Source organism: Molothrus aeneus, chromosome 1 (genome assembly GCF_037042795.1).
Source record: "Molothrus aeneus isolate 106 chromosome 1, BPBGC_Maene_1.0, whole genome shotgun sequence".
NCBI lineage: Eukaryota > Metazoa > Chordata > Aves > Passeriformes > Icteridae > Molothrus > Molothrus aeneus.
In genome coordinates, this window is record NC_089646.1 from 42,599,252 (window position 1) to 42,625,641 (window position 26,390).

Consider the following 26,390-nt stretch of genomic DNA (forward strand, 5'->3'; position numbering starts at 1 on the left):
AGGAATGAAGATATTCAGGAAACTTAGTTGTGGTTATAAATACATGAAAAAAAAAGGTTTCTGTTGCAGAAACAAGACTTGGCCTAATAATAGAGAGCACCGTAATAGAAACAGTCTTCTTATTGTTCCTTTTGGCATTCAGGAGCTTGCAGGCAAGGGGGCTCTGAGACTGGCTGGGATTCTTTGTTACCTGTAGGTACTTGTTACTGTGATGGCCATACCAAGTTTACTATTCTAAGTATAATATAACTGTGCTCTACAATGGGGATAGGACTCTTAAAAACTCCTGATGTCATTATTGAATGTGCTGTACTCTTGACAAGTCCTTGATTTCACTTCAAATAGTTCAGCCTCCTCTAATATGCCATTGTATAAGCTATAGCATTTTCAGTTTTGTAATTTTGTGCTTTGTATTAACTTGGAAAGATGCTAAAAAGAATACTACATTGGCATTGAAGTGGATTATTAGAAAGTCTATAGAAATATAACAAAACCTGAAATAGCTGGAAATTGTAAGCTTAAATTTATCCATCATTGGGATCCTTTTATTTTCTTAAGAGCAATTGAAACAATTGTACTGGGATGTGTGGCAGGGAAAACTTACCCTGAAGCTCCAGAAAGGAATCAAAAAGGCCAAACCATTCTAGTTTTTATCACTGTCTAACTGCCAGAATGGATGCATTAATGCTGTGAACATACTTTAGATACTATATTTCTATTTCAGTTACATGCCTAATTTTTTTCAGTTTAGTTCAATGTCAACACAATAGAAGAATATATTCTTTATGGATACGAAACCATGTCCTTTGGGTATGAATTAAATAAGTGATTTGGTAATACACAGGTTTAATTGGAGATTGGCTTTGAATTGTGCTTAAAAAAAGGGAAAAAAGGATTTTTTTTCCCTCTCTCTTACATAGCTTAAACCTTTTTCCTTTGTTGCTTGACAGGGTAGCAGGTATATGTATCAGCATAGCCAAACTCCAAATGCCTGTTACATTTCAGCATTGTTCAGAAGCTCTTATATAGTATTTTAGAACTAATGTGCAACTTCTCAAGGAAGTTACTCTTGATCTATTGTATGGTAGTTCTGTTTTCTGTTTCACTACATTTTTTCACCAGGATTTCTTGTTAAAAAGACAACAAGTATCGCATTGTCAATAGTTCAGTTTATTCTGTGCACACAGAGCAGGACTGTCTGGAGGTGACTATTCAGCATCCCAGTAGGCTCAGGAACCTTGAACTAGTCTCTTTTATGACTGTGTGAGATCAATGCTGCTGCTGAAGCTGTGGAGTGTGTTCAGGCTGTAATAATGTCTGCACCATTATCTACCAGTAGAGTTCCAGAGGCACATTGTATGAGGTATTTGGTAAGGCTGTACATTTGGTGGGTTGCTGGATTTAAGGAAAGGACAAGCACTTAGTAAATGAAATGTCTAGACTCCTGTCTGTGGGAATCAGTTGTCTCTCACCTATTTGTATATTCATAACACATATCTCTAGCATCATCGTTTTTCTCAGCTGTCACTTCACAGCCACAAAGCAGCAGCAGCAGTGCCTGAGATGTGGCATTTATAACTACTGGAGCAGCAAAACAAAATAGGCAGTCATTCCCAATGGTACCAGGCTTCTTTTGTCTTTATGAAGGTACAGAGGGGTATTCAGCGTCCTAAATGTTTTTCCTAGATTAAAGTATGCCGGTGTTTCTCTTCTCCTAGCTGTGATTTTGAACACACCTCCCTTGCTTTGTTGTTTTCAAACCTGCACTGCATTATCTTTTGAATACAAAGGCTGTCCACACTGTTTGGTTATGCAGCTGCTTTCATGACCTGTATGGCTTCTAGTCAGACTTGATTGACAATATTTCCTCTTAGACATGCTAGACAGGGATGCACAGGAGGCACTCCTAAAATTTATAATACTTTCTGATGCCAGCCTAAAGCACTTTGAAAAGAAAAAAATTCCCCATAGCAATAATACTGTTCATGGGAAGATAAGTAAAACTGAAACAGTGTTCTGAAATATGAGCTTCTAAAATAGTTGCAGGTGACTGACACCTGTATACCCAAATAAATTACAAAAGAACTCATTAGATTATATCCCATATATGCATTTCTGTAGTGGTTTGTTCTTCCCTCATTAATGTTGTAAGACTTGTGCCATGAAGCATCTGTAACTCATAGTATATAACAATTAATCTCATAATTAATAAAGACTATTTTCTGTTAATAGCATGTCAAGGATTTATTTTGAGAAGGTCCTAGTATGTATATTTACCTCTGTACCACAACAAAATGAAGTAAAAGGAGACTATAGATGCTAACTCTTGTGAGGAGTATTTTGGTTTTCTGGTAAGCACATGATAATTATTCTAATGTAATTCTCCAGTGGAATAAAAGCTCCTTTTCCCTCTGTCTTCTCTGAACAAATCCCAGCCCCTTTTTCCACCCCATGCATTCCAGCAGATTGTGTCATTAGCTTCTGAATTGATCTAAAATAATAATATCTTATATAAAGAGAGTGTAATACTTTTATGGCCCCAATAATCCATTAGTATGGTTTCACTTCCATGAAAATCTATGAATTTGAACTTGATTTTATGAAGGATAAAGGTTTTCATTCTGCTGCCAAAAATATCAGGGGACTGCTGAGTACGTACAGATATTACTGATTTCAAAGATCAAGTGTGACACAAAGCCTTCAGATGTGGTTTGGGACTACATCTCAAACTCAGTACAATGAAAAGATGAGTATATGTGTGTTAACATAAGGTATTTTTATACTTAGGACTAAGATACCTTAGAAAGACTATTTCTTTAGGGTTTTTTTTCACCTTCTTTCCTATCTTTGAAATACAGAACTTCTTAGTTAATGAACTGGAAAGTGGATGTCCTGCAGGGCAGTATTTTACCGAGAGGGCTGATGATCAGTCAGTGGTGTTTGGACTATGAATTAAGCATTTCCCACACTTAATCAGAACACCTGATCTCCTAAGTGCTGGCCACGAGTCCCTAACTTCAGATTCATCAGTGCTTCTCTTCTCTAAAGATTTTGAAAAAGTGTCATTAAATTAAGAAATAAAATTCTCATTTCTGCCATTGATGGACTATTAATTTTTGTTTGGCTTTGCTAACCTGTGATTTTTGTGATATAGAACAAATAAACGATGATAATATGTATCATGTCTAGTAGAGACTACACTTTCAGTTTTTGCTCAAGTGAAATACTGACAGTTTAAATAGCCTGAGACAAGCAATGATTTATTTCTGAGCTTCCAGATGAGGGAAGACAGTGACTTCTTGAGAGTAAAAGGAGGCAAAGTTGGTAAGGCATCTTACCTATCACAAGGAAGGAAAAAGTGCTGCCACTGCTTCAGAAGAGGCCCTGTCCTAGGCTTTGATTAATCCTGTAACAGAAGCAGAAGCAATGAGATAGGAAATGAATTACAAAAAATTACATGCAAAATAATTAGTGTTTGGTCTTCACATCTGTCCATGTTGATTTGCCCTATTAGACAGCGTTTGGAGTCCAGGATTCCTGTCTTTCTTGCTGCTTATCCGTTTCCTGGAAAGTGCCACTGGTATGAATTCGCTCACTGCCCCAGTTCCTTGCACTGAAAGGTGCAGACAGTGGTTGCAAACCAGCTGAATCAGTACCTGTGGATGGGAGGCACCTCACTGGTGCACTGTGAGCTTGTACCGTAATGACTTCTCACTAACTGCTGAAAAGGTTTAAAGATTAATCTCTGGTCTTCACTTAATTCAAATGAGCCTGTTCATTTTATCCTAAATGATCCAAAGCTACTTTGTTTTCTCTAGGATGTTACCTTGGATAGAGTTGCTTGAGCACAGAGGAGTTTTTATTTGTTTTTTTTTTTTTTTCTCTAGTGAACACAAGGTCAAAAGGAATGAAATAGCTTCCAGCTATGTTATGTAGTTCTGACTTGTGTGATATTCTTTAAAAGAGTTTGCTTTTGTGGCTTTCTTTTGGTGATAAATCAGATCATAAACACCTGCACTGTCTAAAATAAGCAGTTGTCCTGGTTTAGGGCAAATTTGGGAGAAAACCTCTAAATAAAGGGGTTCCTCTAGAAAGCAGATTTAAGCAGCCCCTCCCCCAGCTGGTTTGGGAGAAGATTTCCTTGGAGAAAAGTGGAAAAAAGCTGCTTATTTAACAGGCACAAAGCATTCACCAGCACAAAAAAAAAAAGGAAAAAAAAAGAACAATATTAAAGAATCAAACCTCTTGCCAATGTGAAGAGATGACAAACTCGGAAAGTCCCCTTGGTGAGCTCAGCTCACTCAGTTTGTTATCAGTCCCTCTGGTGCTGGAAATGCCACAGCCCAGGCCCAGCCTGGTGGGCCACAGGTGTGAGCTGCCAGTGCTCTTCTGGGTGTTCAGTCCAGAGCAGGTTTAAATAGGTCCAAGAGTCCAGGAACTTCTCTGCCTCAGCTAGCTAAAACTAACTAAAAAGCAAAGGGAAGCTCTCTCCTGCTGTCTGTCTGTACACAGAACAACACAATCCAGGAGAGGATGTGGGGGAGTGAGTGCAGTATCTGAAAACAAACTCTGCGCTTCTTCTCTCCCCGTCTTTGCTCTCAGAACCAGTCTTAAAGGTGCAAAACTTATTTCTGGGCTAAAGAGACAAATGGGGATGCAATTCAGCATCATAAAGTCACCCCAGGACAGTAGGAAAAAAAAAAAGCCTCGGTTATCAGGTCTTCTAGAGAAGGATGAAAAATCTTTCTGAATTCACTAGAGATAGGCAAAATTTATACAGGGAAAGTTCTTTAACCAAAAAGCATTAATTTCACTGGAGGAATAATGCACCATTACAATGAGCAATAGACAAAATTATTCATTCTGTAATACACAGTCAAATAACCAGAGTAAAATATACTTTTCCACCCCCCTGACATCTTTCTTTTTTTTTAAGGAAGAAAAAAAATATTTCAACTTTATAAGTGCTGTGGTAGCCATGTTACAGTGACTTGTATAGCTGGGTTAAGATGTTTCCTCAGTGTCCTAATGTTCTTTTTTTAATTAAGAATTGCCACTACTCAGGGAACATGTTTAGCTTTATCATTAAAGGGGATGTATCACACAACAAAATCTTCTAGCTTTTTGTTTACCATCAAACACTGACAGTGTCTCAACAACTTGGATATAATTAAGTCTTATAGCTGTATCCAAATGTCTAGTTAATGCTTCAAATATTTTGTGAGTGAAAGCTTAGAAGAGCAAAGAAATAAAATGCTATGGTCTAGTTCTGTATACTGGGCATGTTTGATTTTTTTCAAAGCTTTTGCTATACTGCTGCAGTATGACACAGTTAGTTTCTATCAGATTTTACAGTAACTTCGATCTGGGAAAACTGATTTTTTTTTAAAATGGTGATAATGTGATGGGTGCATTATTCTAAAACCTGATAAATTTTATTACAGACAGGTTCTTCATCTGCTCATCAACATTGTCTTAGAAGTTTAATAAGTAAAGGACCCTTTAGAGCAAACAGTTCAGTATGGAAATCTTGTGAGCATTATTGAATTTAAAAGTAAAGTATTTTCTACTGTTTTTTTTAAAACTTCATGAAAGCACGATGTTAAAATACTTCATAAGCAGCACAGTGAATAAGACAGAATGTTGCACATTACTATAATTCTGGTAAACCAGAAAGAGTTAAATATCCACAGTTTCAGCCTGCATTTGTGTATACCCAGATAATTTACTTTTTTTTAGCCTTCAGTAGTGTTTGCTCAAAATTACGTAAGTGTGATGGATAAAAACAAAATTATTTTTCAAGGTTTCTATGTTAAAAACTTTGTATGTAACCAGTTGTGAGTTTTGACTGGAGAAAAGCTTTTGTTTACAAAATGGGAACATTCTGGCTTGATTCTACAGGAGGGCTGATGTTAGTCATTTGTTTTGCATCATCTTTTTTTCTGTCAAAATAAGCACGTTTATCTTTTCAAAATTAGGTGTCATACTGAGTGGAGAGCCTAGAATTACTGATTGGTGTTTATTGTAGAGATTAGGAGAGACAGAAAGGTGTTTACTCATTAGAAGAGTGTGATGGTTCACTGAGCTCCTTCTATCTCATAGGAATTCTGTCACACTTGGATAAAGCCATGGTTTGATTCATGTATAGTCACTGTAAACAGCATTACAGCTCTAGATTTTATCATCACCTGATGCTGTGTGCATGTTCCTCTGAGAGACAAACTGAATATGCAGCCACAGTAAAGAGCAAGATTTTAAGGTGGCTTTGTACTTTTTCAGCAGCGATGCCTTCTGGATAGTTCTATCCTTGAAGCTTGCACTGCAGTCTTGGTAGAGTTTTTTGTCTGTGTCTGTAACATGGGTAAGCTTACATCTGGTCTTCATATGATAGGGCATGTAGGTCTTAAATAATGTATCTGTTGGGGACAGTGCATGTGTGAGAAAATGAGAGATTTACTTCACTATGATTTACTTTGCTTTTTTTTCTGTTCCCGAAATTAAAAATAAAATATTTTTATTAGCTCATTTTTTCCCATCATACCAAAAACACATACTGAAGTCTTAAAAGTAACTTAACTAGAATTTATTTCTTCATTCGTTAAAAATCGTAAAGCTGTTTTTTCCTCTTACGATTTAGTGCAGAATTGTAGATTTTTTTCCTTGAACTCGTCTGACCAGTAAAATATTTAGATTTTTTTCATCTTATTTGCAAATTTTCTTCACCAGAAATCTTACATTGTAAATGATAAATAACTTTGTCATATAATACAAACTAGCTTAAGAGCTCTTGTTATGGAAGCCAAGTATGCATAATATTTCCAAATCTTTCCAAATGAAAAAGTGGGCCTGAGCCCAGATTATTTCTCCTTTGTCTGTAAGATGCTTCTTTTCCCCTTTCTTCATAGTATCTGCCACCAGAGCACCTACCTAGAACTACTCAAAAGGAATTTCTTCTCTGCACTGCACTTGAATGTAGGACAAATTTTCACCTGTTATTTTCATTCTGTTCTCCTATATTTCTTTCCATATTTTTAGATATATTGTTTGAGCTCTACTATGACACTTTACTGCAGGAAGAGTCTTAATTGTTGCTTTCTAATCCAGCATTCATGACCTCAGTCATCATCAGAAAGTGAGTTGTGATGGGAGAAAAATTTGGCCTAAACACACAGTCCAAATACTTGCATAAGAAAATAAAATACACCTTTTGAAAGCTGGTTTACTCTTCGTATAATGAGCTTTCTGTTTTTAATTTTGCCATGAAAATGAATTTATTTCTAAATTCTAATTGTTCTGTTCTGCAAACAATAAGATGGCAGTGTAGGTAGGAGTTTCATTTTCCAGCTGAATCTGTGTTCAGAGTTTTATTTGCATAAAGTCTCCTAGAACACAATGAACTTTTTTTTTTTAATGGGATCTGTGGTGTTAGGTAAGACAAAGAGGATGAAAGGAATAATTTAATATTTCTGAAGTTATTGGTAAAACCTCATGAGAAATCCTGGCCTCATTTATAAGAGTGCAGTAGTATTGGCTTATTGACCTAAAGCACTTGAAATAACTGTCTTAAACATCTCATGCGGAGGGTGGGTTCTCCAGCTGAACTATCTGGGCATGAAGTAATAATGTTATAGTTAATAATATACAAATGTTAAAAAAGAAAAAAGTCATTTGCACATAGCCACAAGATCTAGAATAGTCCTAGAAGTTTTAGGACATGAGACTGATGTGCTGTGGTAGCTGTGCATCCAAGTTGTTGAAAAGGTAATATAGAATGGTCATTAAATGGGCAACTATAGATTTTAGCATTTTAGTGTACCCTGCTCTTCCGATTCATGGCACAGCACTGGGGAAGCAGATTAACCTCAATCTTTACTTCAGCAGGGAGAACAATTCTGTCTTTTATAACAGATGGTATGAATAGTTCAGTTTATGATGCAAGTTGTAAGTGCTTTTATAATACTGTAAGCCCTCTTCCAGCTTAAGAGATGGAGTAGTATGCAACAGCCCAGTAGGTAATCGAGAAACTGGCATTTGGGATTGCTGAAGACTAATGAAGCTTAAAATGTTTGCATTTGACTTGTTGATGGGAAATACTAAAATGGAAATACTAATGGCCAGAGGGCTTTACCAGTAAATTGACCTAAGTTTTCTAAAAAGGTATGGGACTCCTAATTTAATGTGTCACTTAAAAGCACATTTGACTGCACTAATCTGCACTGGGAATTCATAGATAGTTGGAAGTGTGTGGGGGTACTACAAGTTACCTGTTTTGATCTGGAATTCCTGGACTACATCTGACAAAAAATTATCTATGAACACCCACTTCAGAATTTTAGGATGCTGCTTTTAGCCCAATTACCTTTGTTTCTTCATTGTTTTTAATTAGAATTATTTTTTTGTTATCTGGGTCTTGTTCCTGGAAGGTAGGCTTTTCTTTGTGTGTTTTTCTGTAATTTGAGTGCATTTTCTTCAGCCATGTAAATGAGGGGCTGCTGCACCAGTAAAATCAAGGTTTTCTGATGGGAGACAGGCTGGTGTGATGAAAGTTCACTTTTCTGCAAGAAAAGAAACTGTTGGGAGTATGGTCAACAGCAGCTAACGTGAGCCAGTCTGTGCCCAGCTGGCCAAGAAGGCCAGTGGCATCCTGGCCTGTATCAGCAATAGTGTGGCCAGCAGGACCAGGGCAGTGATTGTCACCCTGTGCTCGGCACTGGTGAGGCCACACCTCAAATCCTGTGTTCAGTTTTGGGACAGAAGGAACTTTGAGTTCCTGGAGTGAGTCCAAGGAAGGGCAGCAAAGCTGGTGAAGGGTCTGGAGCATGAGGTGAGTGAGGATTGTGTGAGGAGTGGCTGTGGAGCTGGGATTGTTTAGCCTGGAGAGAAGGAGGCTCAGAGGGAACCTTCTTACTCTCTACAACTGCCTGAAAGGGGCTTGTAGCAAGGTGGGAGTCAGTGTCTTCTCCCCAGTAACAAGCAGTAGAACAAGAGGAAATGGCCTCAAGCTGCTCCAGGGGAGGTTTAGATTGGATATGAGAAAAAATTTCTTCACTGAAAGGGTTGTTAAGCATTGGAACAGGCTGCCCAGGGAAGTGTTGAATCACCATCCTTGGAGGTATTGAAAAGACCTATAGATGTAATGCGTAGGGCACAATTTAGTGATGAACTTTGCTGGGCTGGGCTAACAGTTGGACTTGATCTTAGAGATCTTCTCCAAACTAAGCAATTCTATGTTTATTTCCTCAGCGCTAGAGAAACCTGCATAGCTGGATGATGATGAGAGAGACCCAGAAAGCTGAAGTGATCTTTATGTTTTGGAAAAGAAATTAATGCAGTAATTTTACTGTACATGAAGTGTATTATAATTGCATTCCAGAAGCTTGAAAACAGTGCATCTTCTCTGATATTCTTTTGATGTGCATGTACAAATGTTTGGGATGTCCCAGATGATGAGTTAGTGAAGATATAGCTTTGTGTGTTTGGTTTTTTTTCCAGCAGAAGTCATAAATTTAGAAAAATGTTTATCTCCTGATAATCCAGTGTAAGCACAGTACAGTAATTTTAAAATAGTTGAGACTGAACACATCAAAGCATATACAAGACATTTTCTAAAATATTCTCCAGTATTGTAGTCTCAGCAGCCTTTACCTATACAAAAATAGTTCACAAAATTTTCTCCAATATTCTGTATTTCATATGTAGGTTAAAGGTTTTCTGAAGTCTTTCTTTTTCTTATTATTAAAATACTGAACTTATTACCATTAACACTGTATGGAAGCCCTGGAGAGATCAGCGTAGTAAAATGTGAGACCTCTGCCTGCACCCATTCATGTAAATGAACCTATTAAGTACACACTTCACAACCTAAGCAAGATTACTGCTTTAGTAGTAATCACAACAGATTAGGAACTGTACCTCCTGTTTCATAAGTTACACTGTTTTTAATATTTCAAAGTTACTTTTCTGCATAAAAAGGTTTTGGAGTATTTCTTCTACTCAAGCACTGTTGTGCTTATTTCCCTCTGAGTTCAACTGGTGAGGTTTTTATGGCATTTACTCTTAAAATCCTACAAATTGGAAAGTCTCCCCTAACCTTTAACAGTGTGAAAGCTAGTATCTGAAGCCAGTTGCCTAGACTACTGTCTGGGCAAGGGGAATGTAGAGACACCTGCAGAGAGTCATTCCTGCCTTCATTTGGAATGGAGCAATATGCCATCTGGGGATGTGGAACCTGCTAGCCTTGGTTATGCTTGATTTATTAGATAATTAAACTTAGATGAAAGAAAATCTCATACATGGTTTTAATTTACTTTTGCTCAACAAAAAAGTCTCAATCCGACTTTGCATGTCTAGTCTTTAATTTCAGGGTAATTATTATTAGTGCTTGTCTGTTTCGGTGATTCAAGTACTTGGACAAATCATAAATATTGTATAGTAAGACGGAATATATAAAATACAGGTGTCTGATTTCAAGCATCTGCACGTAGGTACAAATGTAGCATTGACCTGATTTTCAGAACTAGAGCACTGCTGGTTATGCCAACAAAAATAGAGCATGCTGACACTTTCTCAGAAACTGGTTTTCAGCATATGATTCCAAACTCGTGCTCTGAGGTATGTGGTGATAGGGGATTGCTTTTCATTTTTCATTTCCAGAGCTATTGTTTGGCTTAATAATATTTGTTACTCTAATCTGTGGAGGAAGGTGTGTTTGTTCCACTTTTAGTCTTGCTCTACCTCTCTGCTATGAGGCATACAGAGCTTTTTGTCATGTGAGCTTCATAGCTAAATGAGTTTTGCAGGAAAAAGGAAAAACTGCTATTAGCGTTCAAGTTTTAAGAAAGAGCCAGTAAGATGAGCTTGTGCTTCACCATTCAGCACTAATCTTTCCTTTTTAATCATAAATCTGTGCCTTCTTGCTTCTTTTGTCATTGATGAAAACTGTGGTGTTTGGAGCAGGAGCTCAGACTGAGTCATCAGTGCACATGGAATGTGTGGGACTGAGGAATATGCAGGTATCTAGCTGGACTGAATTAAAATGGCCTCGCCCAGAACCTGATTACAAATTTTATCTCAGTCATGCTGCCTTCATGCTCCCACCCATCCTCATGCAGCACATGGCCCACCCCTGCCTGCTGTGTGTGCTGAGGGAGAAGGCTGCTGCTCCCAGCTGGCTTTCCTCTGCACTGAGGGAATGCTTTGCTGATGGACTACAAACAAAATAGCAAAATTTAAAACAGCAAAGGCTATTTGCCCTATTTAAGCTTAAGCAGAGTAAGTGAGCAAGGGAACACAAGTCTGCTCCCTCATGGTTGGAAGCTGTGTTGGCAATCATTCAAGATAAAAACAAAGTTAGTGTTCTTGAAAATGCTTTTAGTCAATTTAAAAACCTTGTTTTCATGATGTAGTGTTGCTCATTTGTAAGCACTTTCAGATAAAGAGTTTACTTTGCAGGTGAATATATAAAAGCAAAATTCATAAAGTAACTTCACTTTGTGTAAAGTAGATCTATTATTCAGAAGATTGTAACAGAAGTTCATACAGTTTATTGAAGAATAGATTGTCCACTGGGAAGCATCTAAGTGCATACAAGGAAGAAATATGATGCACTACAGAGCGAGTGCCCGTCTGTTGTCATCTCTCCTAGACCTATTATTGACTGAGAGTTACAGCATGTGCGTTTTAGATAGCAGACCTGGTTGGCATTTCTGACATGTTGGTTGTGAGCTGTCAAATATAAGTCTCATAGAAAGGGAAAAGAAAGAAATTAAATCAAGCCCAAATTGATTAACATTGTGCTTTTTAATAATTTCTATTCAGTTGCAAGTTTTTATTGGCAAAATTGGATTTGCCTTATGGAAAAATGCAAGGGATCCCTGATCTTAATACCAGTTTTTTTGCAGTGACACAGTCTAACCAGACTTACTCTTAGAAACTGTGTTTTATGTCAAGAAAACATCTATTATATTTGAAGCAAATAATGGCTGTATCTATTGTTTTTCTGCATTTAAGAGAGACAAGTATGCATTCTGAAAAACAGCTCTATGTGTAATGTTACAAGCAGCATTATATATTCAGAAAACCATATGTTTTTAAATGAATCTTTTTTTAAAATGCTGTTGCTATACAAATATCTAGAAAGAGAAGAGACATAACACTTGAAAACAACATGTGAGCCATCATCGTAGGTTTTCTATTTATAGCAGTTCCTTAATGATTGAATCTCTACCATTCTTGCAGTAAACCTAAATGCTAAACTGTTACTATACCCTGTTTGGAATGGGCCAGGATTTCTGTGTTGGATGCAAAATATGGGTCTTGTGCATCAGTCTTTGGATTACACAGGAGTGGCATGTTAATTGTGTGTTGGTTATATCCTCACTGTTAATACCAGATACAGAACTGAGGGCTCCTGAGGCATAGGACCTCAGGAGCTTTGGGCCACAAGAAGAGTATTAGAGTACATTCCAAAGGGAATATGTTGAGAAATGGCAGAGTGAATTATAGATTGACCAGAGAAGCCTAGTAATTCATCCTATTAAACATATCCTGCTGCTGATGGGGCAAAAAAAGACTACTTTTACTGTGCCACAAGTTCACTTGCAGATAACAAGTTTGACAACATTCTAAAAGTATGAAGGAGAATTTAAATTAAAATAAAGGTCAGCCATATATATTTAAGCTTTAAAAAAAAATCAAAGGACAAAAAAATTGAATTGGCCATGTGAAGATAAGATTGCTGGCATGGTGAGGAATAAAAAGAAGGGAAAGAAATGGAGAGGTGAACTTCTAACCCAACCAAAATAAATTAAATCTGTATCCCTCAAAAGCAGAGCATTGTCAGAAAAATTACCCTTACTAACAACCAAGCATGTCCTTAATGAGATCAAGGACTTAACCTCTGACAGAACAGGGTAACAAAGCACCTCTCCAATCAATACAACTGTATCTTGTTGTCTCTCTTTCAGTGTTACAGGATAATTAAGTAAACCTTTTCTGCAATGGCATTCTTTCCTTTAGAAATGATATTTTAGAATTCTAAAGCGTGTTTTATATTCACTTCAGGCAAGGCAATTTGACAAAAATACTCTTGCCATTTACCTGGTTTCAAAGTCTGAGTATTCATCTTGGAAGAGTAATGATTCTGAAGAATGGCTTGTATCTTCAGAAGCATCCTGGACATTAATGATCCTCAAATGTTTTTGTTTTGAACTGTATTACCTAATGCTTTCTGTCTGTGGGAGAGAAATTAAGCAAAAATGGTTTAATGTAACATGGAAAGATGCAAAATTATTTCATACAAAAGAATCTCCTCCTCACAAGGCAACAATAGAAAACTCAAATTTCTAAAAGTCTACACCAGGACAAAATAGGGTGATATATATGTGCTATGTGTTCAGTGACATAGTGTTTGAAACATAGTAATGAATGTTAAAAGATCAGGTATACAGAAAAAAAAAAATTAAACAAAAATCACGTCATGTAAAACAAAAGCAGAAGCAGCACAGTGTTTTAACTTTTCTGGTTTACATCTGACATCCCTGTGCATTCTGTAAACAGTCTAGATACTTTTCAGATGTGAGAGTAATGTGCTTGTTCCCATTGAAAGTGAACAAGCTCTAGTGAACTAGTCTGCTGACGAGTAAAGATGCTATTTCTGGCTTGAGAGAACTTGGTATCTGTGGTGCTTAGGTGCATCATCATAAAAATGGATTTTAAATTGCTATATACAGTGAAGTCATTTTATCTAACCCAAAACCATTCAGTATTATCAAAGAACGATAATGTTCCCCTGGTTTGAAGGAAAAATATACTCAATTTTATTCTCCTAATGATTTTTGTCATGTTGAAAGGTCTTACTTTCAAATACTGCTTGACTGAGAAATTTTTTTCCTGTGTTTGAGACATATTTCTTCTCTGAGTAAAAATGCTGGATGAGACGTTAGGAAAAAAATGTAAATAGCCAAACTGATTTATGAGCCTGTTTGTTGTCTGAAATGACTTTAACCTTTTGCTTTGTGTAGCAATTTACTAAGTTAGAAGATAATTCCTTAATTGTTATGCCACAAAACCCCATATATCAAGTACTGCCAGACCTCTCAAGCATTCCTGGACAAGTTCTCCCATTGTATTTTTTTAACCTTTTTGAGAATATTGGAAAGACTTCTTTTGTACACAAGGATGTGTGTGTTTAGATTAACAAATACTTGGTCAAGGATATAAAAAAGGGGGGAAAAAGATAAAATCTAGGCCAGGAGGTTTTAGAGATTTCTACTCTCAAGTATCAGCTCTTAAAGAGCTTTTAAGGGAAAAAGGCAGGGTCTCAACAAAGTGAAAATTTTGTTCATGTTTTGACAGTTCACAGTGCTGTTGTTTTGTTTGTAGTTCAGATTCGTTTGCTGTTGAGGGAGTCTGTTTGGATGAAAGATTTGAAATGTTGTGATCCTTCAGTGTTTTCACTTCTATAAATGTGTTTCTTTTGAAGACATTAATTGCATTAGTTTACCAGGACTGCCTATTTTTAGAGGTGAGCACCTGTCTCTGCATCCCAGGAGTCATCTTGTCCCTTTTGGAGCCAGCAGGGTGTGGAGATGGTAAACTGGCTTACATTGCTGTTTGGGGGCAGTGAAGCTGGCAGAGTGCTGGGGCATCACAGTCCATTCCAAGGCATGCTCTCTTTGCAGCAAGCCTTGCCCTGATGCACCAGCTTTGCTCAGTCCTGTACTTTTGTACAGGAATGTGCATTCACATTTCTTGTACATGCTTTTGCCTTTTTCTGTATGCTTCTCTCACTTGTCCTGAAGAACTCTCCTTACCCACACTTAGCACAAAAAAGGAGCAGTAAGTTGCTTCATCTGCAAGCAGAGGGAAAGGCACTGTAGAATAGTTTCATTTCCACCATTTTGTTAAGAGAAGAAAGAGTATTACTTTTCAGTCTGGTCATAAGGCAAATCAGTAAGTACAAATGGTCCCCAGATTCAGGAAGTAAATACCTGCTTTTCATCAGTCTCTGTGTGCAGACCCAGGACTGGTTCAAAACTCCAAGTCTGTGGGATACATACTTCTGTATCACCATCGTCCTAGTTCACAGCAAGCACAAGTCACTGCTGCCAGAAGTTACTCTTGTAGTAAGGTAATGCCTCTTCACAGCTTTCTCTCATTCCCAGAATGAGTTTTGAAGTTGAGATAATGTTCTTTTTGGTATTGTGTTACCTCTTTGAATTATTAGTAGCAGACCTTCTACTACTACCACAGGTAGAGGTGATTTCTTCCTTTAGTCCCTGGTCTGTTCAGAATCTCAGGACAGCCTGGGTCAGTTCTGTTGACATTCATGTGTGAAGTGTCTCAGTTTTCCACCTGTCTCTCCTTGGTGCATAATTACACAAGGACTGGTTCAGATTTAGTTACTAAGGTCCAGGATCTTGTTTGACATCTCAGTGTTAACAGTTTGAGATTCTTGAGGTATATTAGAGCCATGTTCAAAATTACTAAATTACTATTTACTTCATTTTAAATTGAAAGTGTCCTTCTCAGCTGAGATCATTTCTGCCATGGAACGAGTCAGCTGCAGGTTTTTATGGCTGATTATTCCTGTATGATAGTGTTTCATAGCAACAAAGTGATGCTGAGCCCTTACTGCAAGTTGGTCTTTCTCCAAATGGTCTTAAAATTCTAATTAAATCTGTAAATAGAGCTCTTTTAGAGCTTTTAAAATTTTTATCTTTTTTTTTTTTTTTTTGCTTTCAGCCTTGCTGTTTGTAGGGAGATGAGAAGTTGTGCTCACTACATGTTGTCAAAGCTCTTACACCACTGAGATTAAACTGTTGGCTTTCTGTTCTGACTGTAGTTCCAAAGGGCAAACAACCAAGTCTCAGAAAAAAAACTCTTAAATGAGTAAGTAAAGGCCTTTGTTGATGTATTATCATATTTGCTGGTATTTATTTCTCCATATACATCAGAGTTCAATTGACAACCTCTTCTGTTTCAAATGTGATTTTTTTGAGATGTCACAAATGCTCACTGAATTTGTCAAGCTGTAAGTGTTGGGTTATGTTGATATTTTTGGAGAACAGTACTGCACTGATGGAGCTGTGTGTATCCCAGGGTATAGGAATTACTGCTTTGTAATCTTCGTGCTGGGATTCACATTTTGACTCACATTCTCAGCTGACAGAAGGGCTTGATAGAATCACTGAATCTACATGCACTGTGTAGAGCATGGCTTGTTCTTCCTCTCTTGTGAAGAATACACCTTTCCAAGGGCTTTGCATTCCTTAAAGACATAAGCTGTTCTGGAAGTGTTTCTTAGGCTGTTTTTATGTGAGTGCATAAAGTTAGGAGGTGTGTTATTGCTGCAAAACTCCATTACTTGCAGATGACACAAAGAGTTCAGCATTAACTGCAGGATTTTGTCTCAAAAGTGAATTTGGCACACAGTTAAAGATTCCCTTTTTGTCAGCTGGAACAAACCAATTATGTTCCCAAGAAGCTGAAGCAAGTTAGCAGCTAAGGCTAAACTCTGGGCTGTACTCTGTTGCAGGGATCTGCTGTGACCATAAAAGCTGATGTGAGAATTGCATGGCTTGCTTTCAGCAGCTTTGATGAAGAACTCTTTTTATAGCTAGGGCAGGTAATGGTGTTCTAAACCAGAGAAAATGGTGTGTAATTTTGTGAATACCCATCCAGAGAAAAGACAGATAAAGAGGGCTTGAGGAGGATGTATAGGTCTTTATTTTTTTTTTAAGATACCGTTTTAATGAAAGCTTTTTAGGAGTTGGCAGCATATCCAAACACCTGCTGCAATGTTTAATAAAATACTCCACTGAATGGAAAGCTTTCCTCCTGACCTTTATAAAAAAGCAAAGGATTATTTGACTTTGCATAGTTTTGACAAAAAAACCCCTTAGTTTTTACAGGAAGAAATGCAGGTGATGAGTTCCCAATATGAAAAAATAGTCAGTTGTGATTTTTCCCTCCACAATTGTTTCAGATTAGCTCGTTTTATTGGACCCTTTTCAATTAATTCATTTTGATTAATGCTGCACAGGAATAGAGACGACAATTAATCTGCAGGTTAGAGTGTGATATATTGCAATACCGTTGGTTTATTCTCTGATGAGTCATGCCTGTGACATTTTGTTTATTATTTAACATTGCATGAGTCACCTTTTGGTCCAGATTAAAAAATGTGCCATGTCCTACAGAATTTACTTACAACTTCAAACAGAAGTAGAGCAAAGCAAACCACTTAGAACAGGGTGAATACAGTAGGAAGAAAGCTGTGCATTATACTAAAATCTTAACTCATTCAGTGAAGATGCATTGGCAGTGTGGTGAAACACTATGTTTTGTTTAAAACATGTTTATTCAGTTATGGTTCTTTATTTATCTTGGTGTTGTAAGGCAAAGAGATTTTTCACTAGGATGAATGTTCTTGTGAATCAGTCTTGAAAGCATCCTAAGTCTACAGCCAGGGAGTTGTGAGAGAAATAAGCAAATGGCTGTAAATATAATGCAATGCATCTAGTTGGAGAACTTGTTATTCACAGTTAAAAGATAAAGTGTGTATCATCTTGAAGAATGACTGGCTGAGATTTCGCCCTTAAAACTAAACACCAGTTACCATTTTTGTTTCTTGCTGTCAAGGTGACAGAACATAAATTTCAATGTTTAAAATAGCTTAAATTCTAATGTAGATGCTACATCACCTTTTCCATCACCCATTTATCACCAGTTTTCAAACTGGGGGGAAAAAAAAAAGATAAGTATAATTGTCTTTCAGTCTCCAGAACCACCCCACAGTTTTGGGAAAACCATCTGTAAGGCTTGTTGAAGTATAGTGGATTTGCTTTCATATGTGTACATTTTGATATCTTTGCTGAATCTGTCCACATCTCATTTGGAGCTGTGTTCACTTCAGCTTGGACTAGGACAAGTGAGGTTTGGTTGAGGCAGGAACAAAGAGTTCCTAAAATCTGTGATGTTTGCAGTAGGTGACAAATTCTGTTTATCACTGAACTAACAGTTTTAAAACCCTGGCAGAAATGGTGCTTCATATCTCCTTACTAATCATGGGTCATCTAGTTTGGTCACCAAGGAGGAATTTTTGAGCCCTGGTGAACAGAATTCCTTACAATGCATAAGTACAGTGACTCATGCCATAATTTCCTTGTATCTCTTTTCACAGAGAAAAATGTATGACTTAAATGTAGAAAGAAGTGTAAGTTTTGCAGATTAATAGAAAATGGCAATTTCCCCCCCCCTTCTCTGATGTGGAGCATTAGGGCATTTTGACAGTAAACTATACCTGTCAGTGTGGAAGCCAATCTGTAACGTTAGCAATCAGCTAAGAGGCACCTTCATATGGCTTGTATTAATCATACTGTCAATTTTAATTCCATGGGCATCTTTCTTTCCACTTTTCACTTAGAATTTATTTCACAGCATGATCAAAGCTCTGCTGTTCATTACATTCAGCATTAGCTAATTTGGCTTTTGGCAACTCTCATCCCAGTTCCTATTAAATGCTGGCCATAAATTGAGATAAGCATTGTGCAAAAACATTTCAGGATTACCTAATGGTAACATAGAGAGGGTTGTATTATCATGCTAGTTTGAAGACTGTTGGGTTACTGTAAAATTAACCATTAGCAGATACTTACAACCTCCAAGACAAATTTACACCTACAGTGATTTTTTTCATGTCTTCTGAATTGACTACAGGATTAAATGAATGTGAGAAAAATCTTGTTCCTGTAGCATGTCTGAAACGCTCATTTGTGTATGCTTGAGTTTTATAGAGGCTTTTTACAGACAGTTTTGCAAGTGTGCTGTATCATAAAATATTTTGTGTCACAGAATGTGCTGTGTTTATACAACAAGATTATTAGGTCAACTGCTTTTTCCCAAGCTGCAGTCAATTAGGAGTCTCTGTGGAAGACTGATACCAGAAGACCTTTTATTTAGAATTTTTTCTTTCAGGAAGTGTTTCTAGAACATGCTGAATCCTTAATTTGTAGTGATAGATACAAAAAGTTGCAATTTCCCTGGAGAGAGGGGGAAATGCTACTTGGGTATGTATGTATGGCTTGGTATAAAACACCCTCTCTACTAACACTTGGCCCTCTTGTTTTCATACTTCAGTCTTGAAGGTAGACTTAAAATCCCAGTGTAAAAAATCTGTAAAAGCCTTGAATAGATATGTACATGGTGAGAAATAATTAACTAATGGGTTTTTTCCAGTTCCAGGTAAGTTGGTGACAAAATTTCTATAGATTTTGGGCTGCCTCCCATCTTAATTGTTATTGTTGGAGAAAATTACAGAAAACAGTTGGGCTTCTAAATCTTTTCCAAAAGTCTAATAAAACCTAATAAAATAATGCTTTAGTACATTACTGGCTGAATATGATATGTAATGGCTGTGATTTAAACACTAGTAAAAATAAGTTATAAACAATTAGAAAATTTGTTTTTAAAGAAAATATTGAATTACTAGAAAGCATGACGGTGCCATAAGACAGAAAAATACTCACAATTATGTAACTGACCAGATTACTTGTGCTTTTGAGTTTATTAGTATATCTCTTGATAGAATATTTATTTGACTTCCCCTGATTTAATAAATATTTGTTTATTTAATTGACATGTTTTATATCTATTTAATTTAGATATATTATATAATTTTTATATTATAATTTAAGTACTTTCTAGGGCTTTCTAAGAGCAGGACTAAATTCCAGAAATAGGACTGGCTTGCTGTGCTTGCTTTCCTACCAGTCTTCTAGAGTTCTTCTTGAAAACAGAAGGAGAGTACAAAAATATGTAAGGGTAGAAAAGACCAGTTTCCTCACTAGGAGATGATGTTTGCAGTATTTTATTTTTTGCTTTGCTTAACTCATTGCTTCTGCAGTTGCTTCCTGGAAACATGAGCACAGAATCTGTTTCCTTAGAGATTATCTTAACTTTTTCTTTTTTTGTTTACTTAAAAAAAACCCTTTCTTGTTGTCTTATTTGTTAGTCTCTTGCTCAGCAGTGCTAGTCTGGACATGTCTTCTTCTTTTTTTTTTTTCCATTTTGATAGTATATAAAGCAATTGTAGTATTCAGCAAATAAATTTGCTTCTTCTGAGAGAAACCAATTAATTAGTTTTAAGGCATAAGACAGACTTATCTGGAAAGAGGTGTGTTTCAGTGCTTCTAGAGACCAGAGCTGGTAAAATGAGCCCAGATTCTCATGATGCAGTTTGATACTTTTTACTTTGAAATATACCTCAGAACTGCATATTAAACCTGGTATCCTTTTCAGCATAGATTTCTACTTGTGACGTTTTACAGTGGATTGGTAGTAAAAATACAGACCAGGATTTCTGCACTACCTAAAACAGTTTCTGAAGTGTAAATGCAAGAAGACACCGTGCAAGCTGGCATTTTTCCTTTCAAACTCATTAATTTAATACATGTTGCATTCAGCCACCTCCAGGAAAAAAAGAAAGCACTGTGATTCAGCCATTCAGTTTTAAGATCCAGATTCAGCAAATGACTTGGGCATTTTCAGGCTTAAATGTTTTTCTGAACTTAAGTATATTCATAGATATGCTTAAAACTAAACATAAGTTTAAGCATTCCGTTGAGCGTGTCCAGGTTTCAAATGTGCCGGTGCGGTCAACAGAAGATGGGTGATCTGCTCCTGCCCTTCTGACAGTCTGTGAAATGCTCTGGCAGAAATGGAGCTGCCAGGTTTCCTTGGGCAGCCTCTGTGTGTGTGTGTGTGCTCAGGATGTGAGGGGAGGAAAGGGATGCTCTGTTACAGATGATAAATGGACCGGATAATGCTGTCTGCTCACGCTGCCCAACACGTTTTGTAATAAGCGTCTGCTCACTTGCATCTGCCTCAGCCACACTTTAATGGGACAGGCTGAAACTCTTCCTGCTAGACAGGTTCTTTTAAGTTTGGAGTTTTGAGGTTTTGTATTTTAAATAAATGCCTTGCACCTTTTATGAAAGTGGAAGATCTATAGGTAAAGAAATAAAGATAGGCTATTTATAAATATATAAAAATCAGATTATTGTTGTGTTGAGGCATTGTATTTGTGCTCTGAGGTAGCAGTGTGCAGGCTGACAGAGGTTTCACTCTGGTCTAAAGAATGTGCTTTGGGATGCTCCTATTAGAAACTGTCCCAACTTGGCAAAGATACAAGCTTCTGAAACATCCCTAGTTTATGTGCTTTGTAATGTCTTAAAGAAGCACATCAGGTGTAAGCACATGAACTTTTCACCTGGACTGAGCATACTCCAGTTGAGAACTGAGGCACATTTCACTGTGCTGGAGTGGCAGAAGGCATTGGATCTGAGGCAGGAAGGCTGCACTTCAGTCCTAGTGTTTCCCTGGGGTTTCAGCAGGAAGGAGGCTGAAATGAGGGAGAAATGGGCTATGCTGCTTTGGGAATAAATAAATAAATAGGGTAGATGGAGCTTACAGATTGTGGCAGGTGTTAGGATTGTGAGTGTGTGCATGTGGATGTTTGTGGAAGAGAAGATTAATGGGAGAGGTGAAGAAACCATGAAATAGATCCAACACATAATAACTTTTTTGTCATTTCTCCCCTCTCCTCTCCCAGGATTTTGGACATGTTTTTGGATGAAGTGAAATTTTGAAAGAAAAATTCTATGATAATATATGGGTTATGTGATTTTAAAAGCAGCATTTTTTGGAGTAGCAGAAGAAAGGCCCTTTTTAAAGTCCCTTACTGTGATAATTCTGTCTCATTAGCAAGGCTCTCTGTTGAAGCCAGTTCAGTCTACAGGAGGGAAGGGAGGTCTGCTCATGCTTTCTTCTTATGTATATTGCAGAAATGTTTGCTCATAAATTTATTAACACCTATTAAAGACAGTTTAATTTAATTGAACTTCCTGAGCTTTATGAAAATTTTTCTTTGCCTGTATTGCTTCCCTGACAGAATCGCTTTTCACTTTCCTCCTGTGTTTTTTTCTCCTCTCAGAAACATGCAAGACCCACTAAACTAAAAACTGTTGCCACTAAAAGATAAAATTTGGTTTGGCGGCTTTTTGGGGTTTTTTTGGTTGTGTTTTTGTTTTGTTTTATTTTGTTTTGTCTGTTCATAGTGTTTGAACTTAGCTTATTTTAATGTCAGAATACTGTGATCTGGAGTCCTAGCAAGGAAACTAATGATCTCCCTGCCTTCTCTGACAGCAACATGATTTTGCTCTGATACTTTCCTTTGGCAAAGGCCAGCAGAGGACAGAGGTTCAAATGAGGAGCTGTTCTCAGGTGTTGGCTTCTTCACTTGTGCAGTTGGTAACCAGAGACCACCTTGCTTCAGAGTATAGACTGGTTCTAGGCTAGTCTAGGTCCAGATTTCTGATTTTAATTGAAAGTTTCTATAAGTAGTAGATTATAAAATAGACTTTTGATGCAAAATTTTATTAATGTCTCCCCAAGCTGATGTTTGGAATGCACTTTATCAGCTAACCAGCAGCACAGCTACTGTTTTTTTAGTTTTTTTTTCTTCAGTTGAGTAGATTTTGTCAGGAATTGCTGTGGTAAATCCACTATAGAAATCAAATTAACTGTTCATAATTTCAGGAATTTAACCCTAATTGGCAATTTTTGTTTTGGAAGAGGTGAGGTTGGGGACCCACTGCTGCAAAACACAGCTGCTGCTTCTGCTCTTGTTGGTGGCTTTGCAGAACAGAATAGTTCTTCTGGCTCACCAAGCCCCTGGCATGGGACCACAAGTTTGATGGCATTGCATTTATCAGGGGGAAGAGGTTCAGTGCTGTTTGTGTGTTCACTTGGCACACTGCAAAATGAGAGGGGACTTTGCTGTTGGCATTGGAGAACTTACAGCTTGTGGGAATGTTACCCTGGGTTTTGCTCACAGTGGAATAGTTCTCTTGTAATCATGAAAGGCATGTTCTTGCCTTTCACTGCTTTTTAATGGTTGCAGATAGAAATAATGATTGGGTTTGTAACCTGGTTTCAGCAAAAAAACCCCCAAAATAAAATAAATCCAAACCAAAAAACCAGCACTATGAAGATATTTTTAATATTGAACAAATACATTCATGCTAGTGTAGCAAATTTGGATAAACTTTAGTATTTTGGTTTTATAACATATTCATACTAGTGTTAATGTAATGAAACTAAATCTTGTCTTCTGGTGATTTATACCATACTCCTTAGACATTTCTTTTTTCAAAGCAGATACCTGCTTTTTGTGGATCTGACTTCCAGGAGTTACACTAAACAAGATTAAGAAATCAGTATAGGAATGTGACTAAAATAATAAACTTAACTACTCAACTCCCTACTTTTTCCTTCAATTTCTCTTGAATAACTACTTGCATTTCCTTTGTCAAATTACAATTTCAAAATGAAATATAAACTGTTAATAACCATTTATTTTCAAGAGGTTTCATGCATCACATGACCCAGATTCATAATTTCTGCCTTGACAGTTTTATTAATACTGTTCTAAATTTGCAATATGAACAGCTGGAAAAGTTATCCAAGGGAGGCTGTTTATCTGCTGGCTTTTTTCAGGTTCATGGGAGTTACGAGGTGGGCTTGAGCTCAATCTGCAGTGTGTTAAGTCCAGTGTGTTTTCTGAAGTTGCAGGTCTTGCACACAGGGACATCCCCCACAGTCTGGGCACTTTATGACTGGTAAAGTTTTGTTTCCATGGGAGGGAAAAGAACATTAAAAAGCCATTCAGAAGAGTAAACCAAAGGTCTACCTAACCCTGTAATTTTTAATTTTTTTTTTTTTTAACAATGGCTTTTAGTGGATGCCTAGGAAAGACATGGCAGTGGGGCAGGCAAAAGTAGTGACTTCCCACATCTGTACTCCAACTTCTGATCCCGCTCTGGCTTGAAGATGAGTCAGAGGTTCTGCCTTCTTGTTTAAGACTGTATCTTTGTGTTTGTTGGCTGAGTAGTGCTTGCATGAAAACTAATTTCTGACAAGGTAATCCCGCAGTAAAAGTCATTACATAGTAAAGCAATTTAAAACATGTTGCTCTTCTAAATTTATTTTAAAAGATACAATGTTTTCCATGATTAAATGCAGTGGTTTTGTTGGGTTTTGCTCTGATTTCCCTAGATGTCTCTTCTATTCCTTCCTCACCTGTATTAGAAATGGGAAAAACTTAGGCAGTCTCTATCCTCCATAATATTATTTACATTTCCTTGAAATTATTTGTTGTATTTTCTTAAAAGCTGTTTGAATTTGGAACTACTTTGAAGTCTCTGTGTAAAGTTACTCACTTGGCTCATGTTTTTTAAAATTCCTCAAGAGGCAGTGCTTGAATAATTACAAAAGTTGCAAACTTTGATTTTCACTCCTTAATATGATTTCAAAAATACTTTTATTTTTTGGTTGAGTAATGTGAGATGAACCCCAGTGCAAAGGACTTTAGGCATCTAGAAGTGACATTGTGTGATGCTCTTTTTAACTGTTCATTGTAACTTTTCAGATAAATATCATTCTCCGGATACCTCAATTTTTGTTAATTCTGCCTTAAGCATAAGATTTTAGCCCCATTCTGTTATTTAGTTTTGAGTAATTCCCAATTTGATCTCTTTATTTTTACATTTACACATCAAAATTTTATCGGTGAGTTAGTTACTCCCCCTTCAACCTGTGATTACTTATGACTTCTGCATAGGAATATTGTTTGTCTTGATCAGTTGTTGTTTTCAACATTTTACCTTTTTCCATTTAAGAAATTCCTCCAGAGCTGACTCTGATCCATATTTTATTGCTGTGTGTTTCTATCATAAACCAACATTATTTGCTATCTTTTTTGTTTTGGAAAAAAGGTTTCTTAGTAGCAGACAGTATTAACTAGAGGGGGAAAGGAAAATCTAAATGAGGGAGAGAATGTTGTACTGTTGACATAATTTTTTTAATAATGTGGTATTAATCATTGCATTACACACAAATCAATACCAGTTGATTCATTAAACTTTTAGTCTTTGTTTGTTCATTGTATCAATTTTCAGCCTTTCTTTCACCTCTTTAAAGAAGGTATTATTCCTTGTAATGTTTGTTTCTTTGACCTACTATGTTTCTGCAATACATTTCAAGAAATATTTAAACGTATGGCTCTTTGTCTCTTGTTACCATAATCATACTTTTTACTTTAATTCTTATATATTAGCTTGTTTAGAATTTCATCACAGCTCCTTTGAAGCCTGTAGTATTTTCATTAGCTTCTTGCTTGTGTAATACCATAATCTGATGGATTTTTTTTGTCTGTTATGTTGTTATTTGTGTGCCCAAGTCCATTAAGATCATACAGTTCAGCAAGATGGTATTTCAGAGAGGAGCACTGCTCTGCTTCATTTTATATTTTAAAATTTGGGAGAATTTGGGAAGTATTTTGTATGTGCTACCTGAATTTAAGCATCTCCATGAGTATCATCATGGCGATGTAAGCATGTGCTTGAAGTTAAGCACACATATAACATAAAAGGCACATTTGAGTGTTGCTTTATCTTTCTCAGCTGGGAGCAAGTTCCTGCTTACAAATATGCAGTATATTGTCAGCTCGGGCCTTGATAGAAGAAGATTTATTATTTAGATTGTAGTTGACATAAATGAAGAAACAGAACTACTGACTTGACAGTTTGGCATTTGTGTTTTGTGAGATCGTGCGTATTTAAGTGAAATTTAGAGACTGCTCAGTCTCTAATTTTGCAATAAATTATGACTGATTTGACATCTTATATATGGAATGTTTCTCCATTTCCTGAAAAGTTTCTGTTCATGGGTGTGCCACTTCTTTAAGGATTATATTTGTGTGTATATATATATTTATATGCATGTAAAAAAATTCACTCTGAAACTGTATATACTGGGTGCAGTATATACTATATTCAATTCCTGTACACCAATAATACATTTTAAAAGCTATTATTTTATCTGGAATCACAAATACAAAATTCAATTAGAATGTTATAGTATATAGTGAAAATAGGATTACTATGGAAATAAGGCAGACTATCTGTGTTTAGATTCAAATTATGAATGACTGCAAACAGAAAAAATATGGAGTAGCTGAGCCTTAATGTGGTTATAGTGAGCTGTGTTGTACGTGTCACAAGAAATCATTGTTTATACCTCTATTACTAAAATTTAGGAATATTATGCTGTTTTCTCCATGATTCAAACTCTATAAAACAACATTTTTCTTTTTCCTTTTTTTTCACAGCACTTGCTACTAGCAATAAAGTTTATCATGGCGTTTGTAATTCCTGATAAACCAAGAGATATCCAGATGAAACTCGCCAAATTGGAATTTGAATCTTTAGAGGCGCTCAAACAACAGGTAAGAGCATTTCAGATGCAGCTTCATTTTCTCTTAATCCATC

The 26,390-nt window shown here is 36.7% G+C and overlaps 1 protein-coding gene across 2 annotated transcripts in view; it reads left to right on the plus strand.

Annotated features, from left to right (window-relative positions):
* Positions 1-26,390, plus strand: part of ANO10 (anoctamin 10) — a 121,926-nt gene that overhangs the window by 54,001 nt on the left and 41,535 nt on the right. For both annotated transcript variants that reach the window (XM_066571623.1, XM_066571631.1), the window contains exon 12: positions 26,231-26,347. In XM_066571623.1, the coding sequence (XP_066427720.1) occupies positions 26,231-26,347 (117 nt within the window). The remainder of the gene's footprint in view (positions 1-26,230; positions 26,348-26,390) is intronic.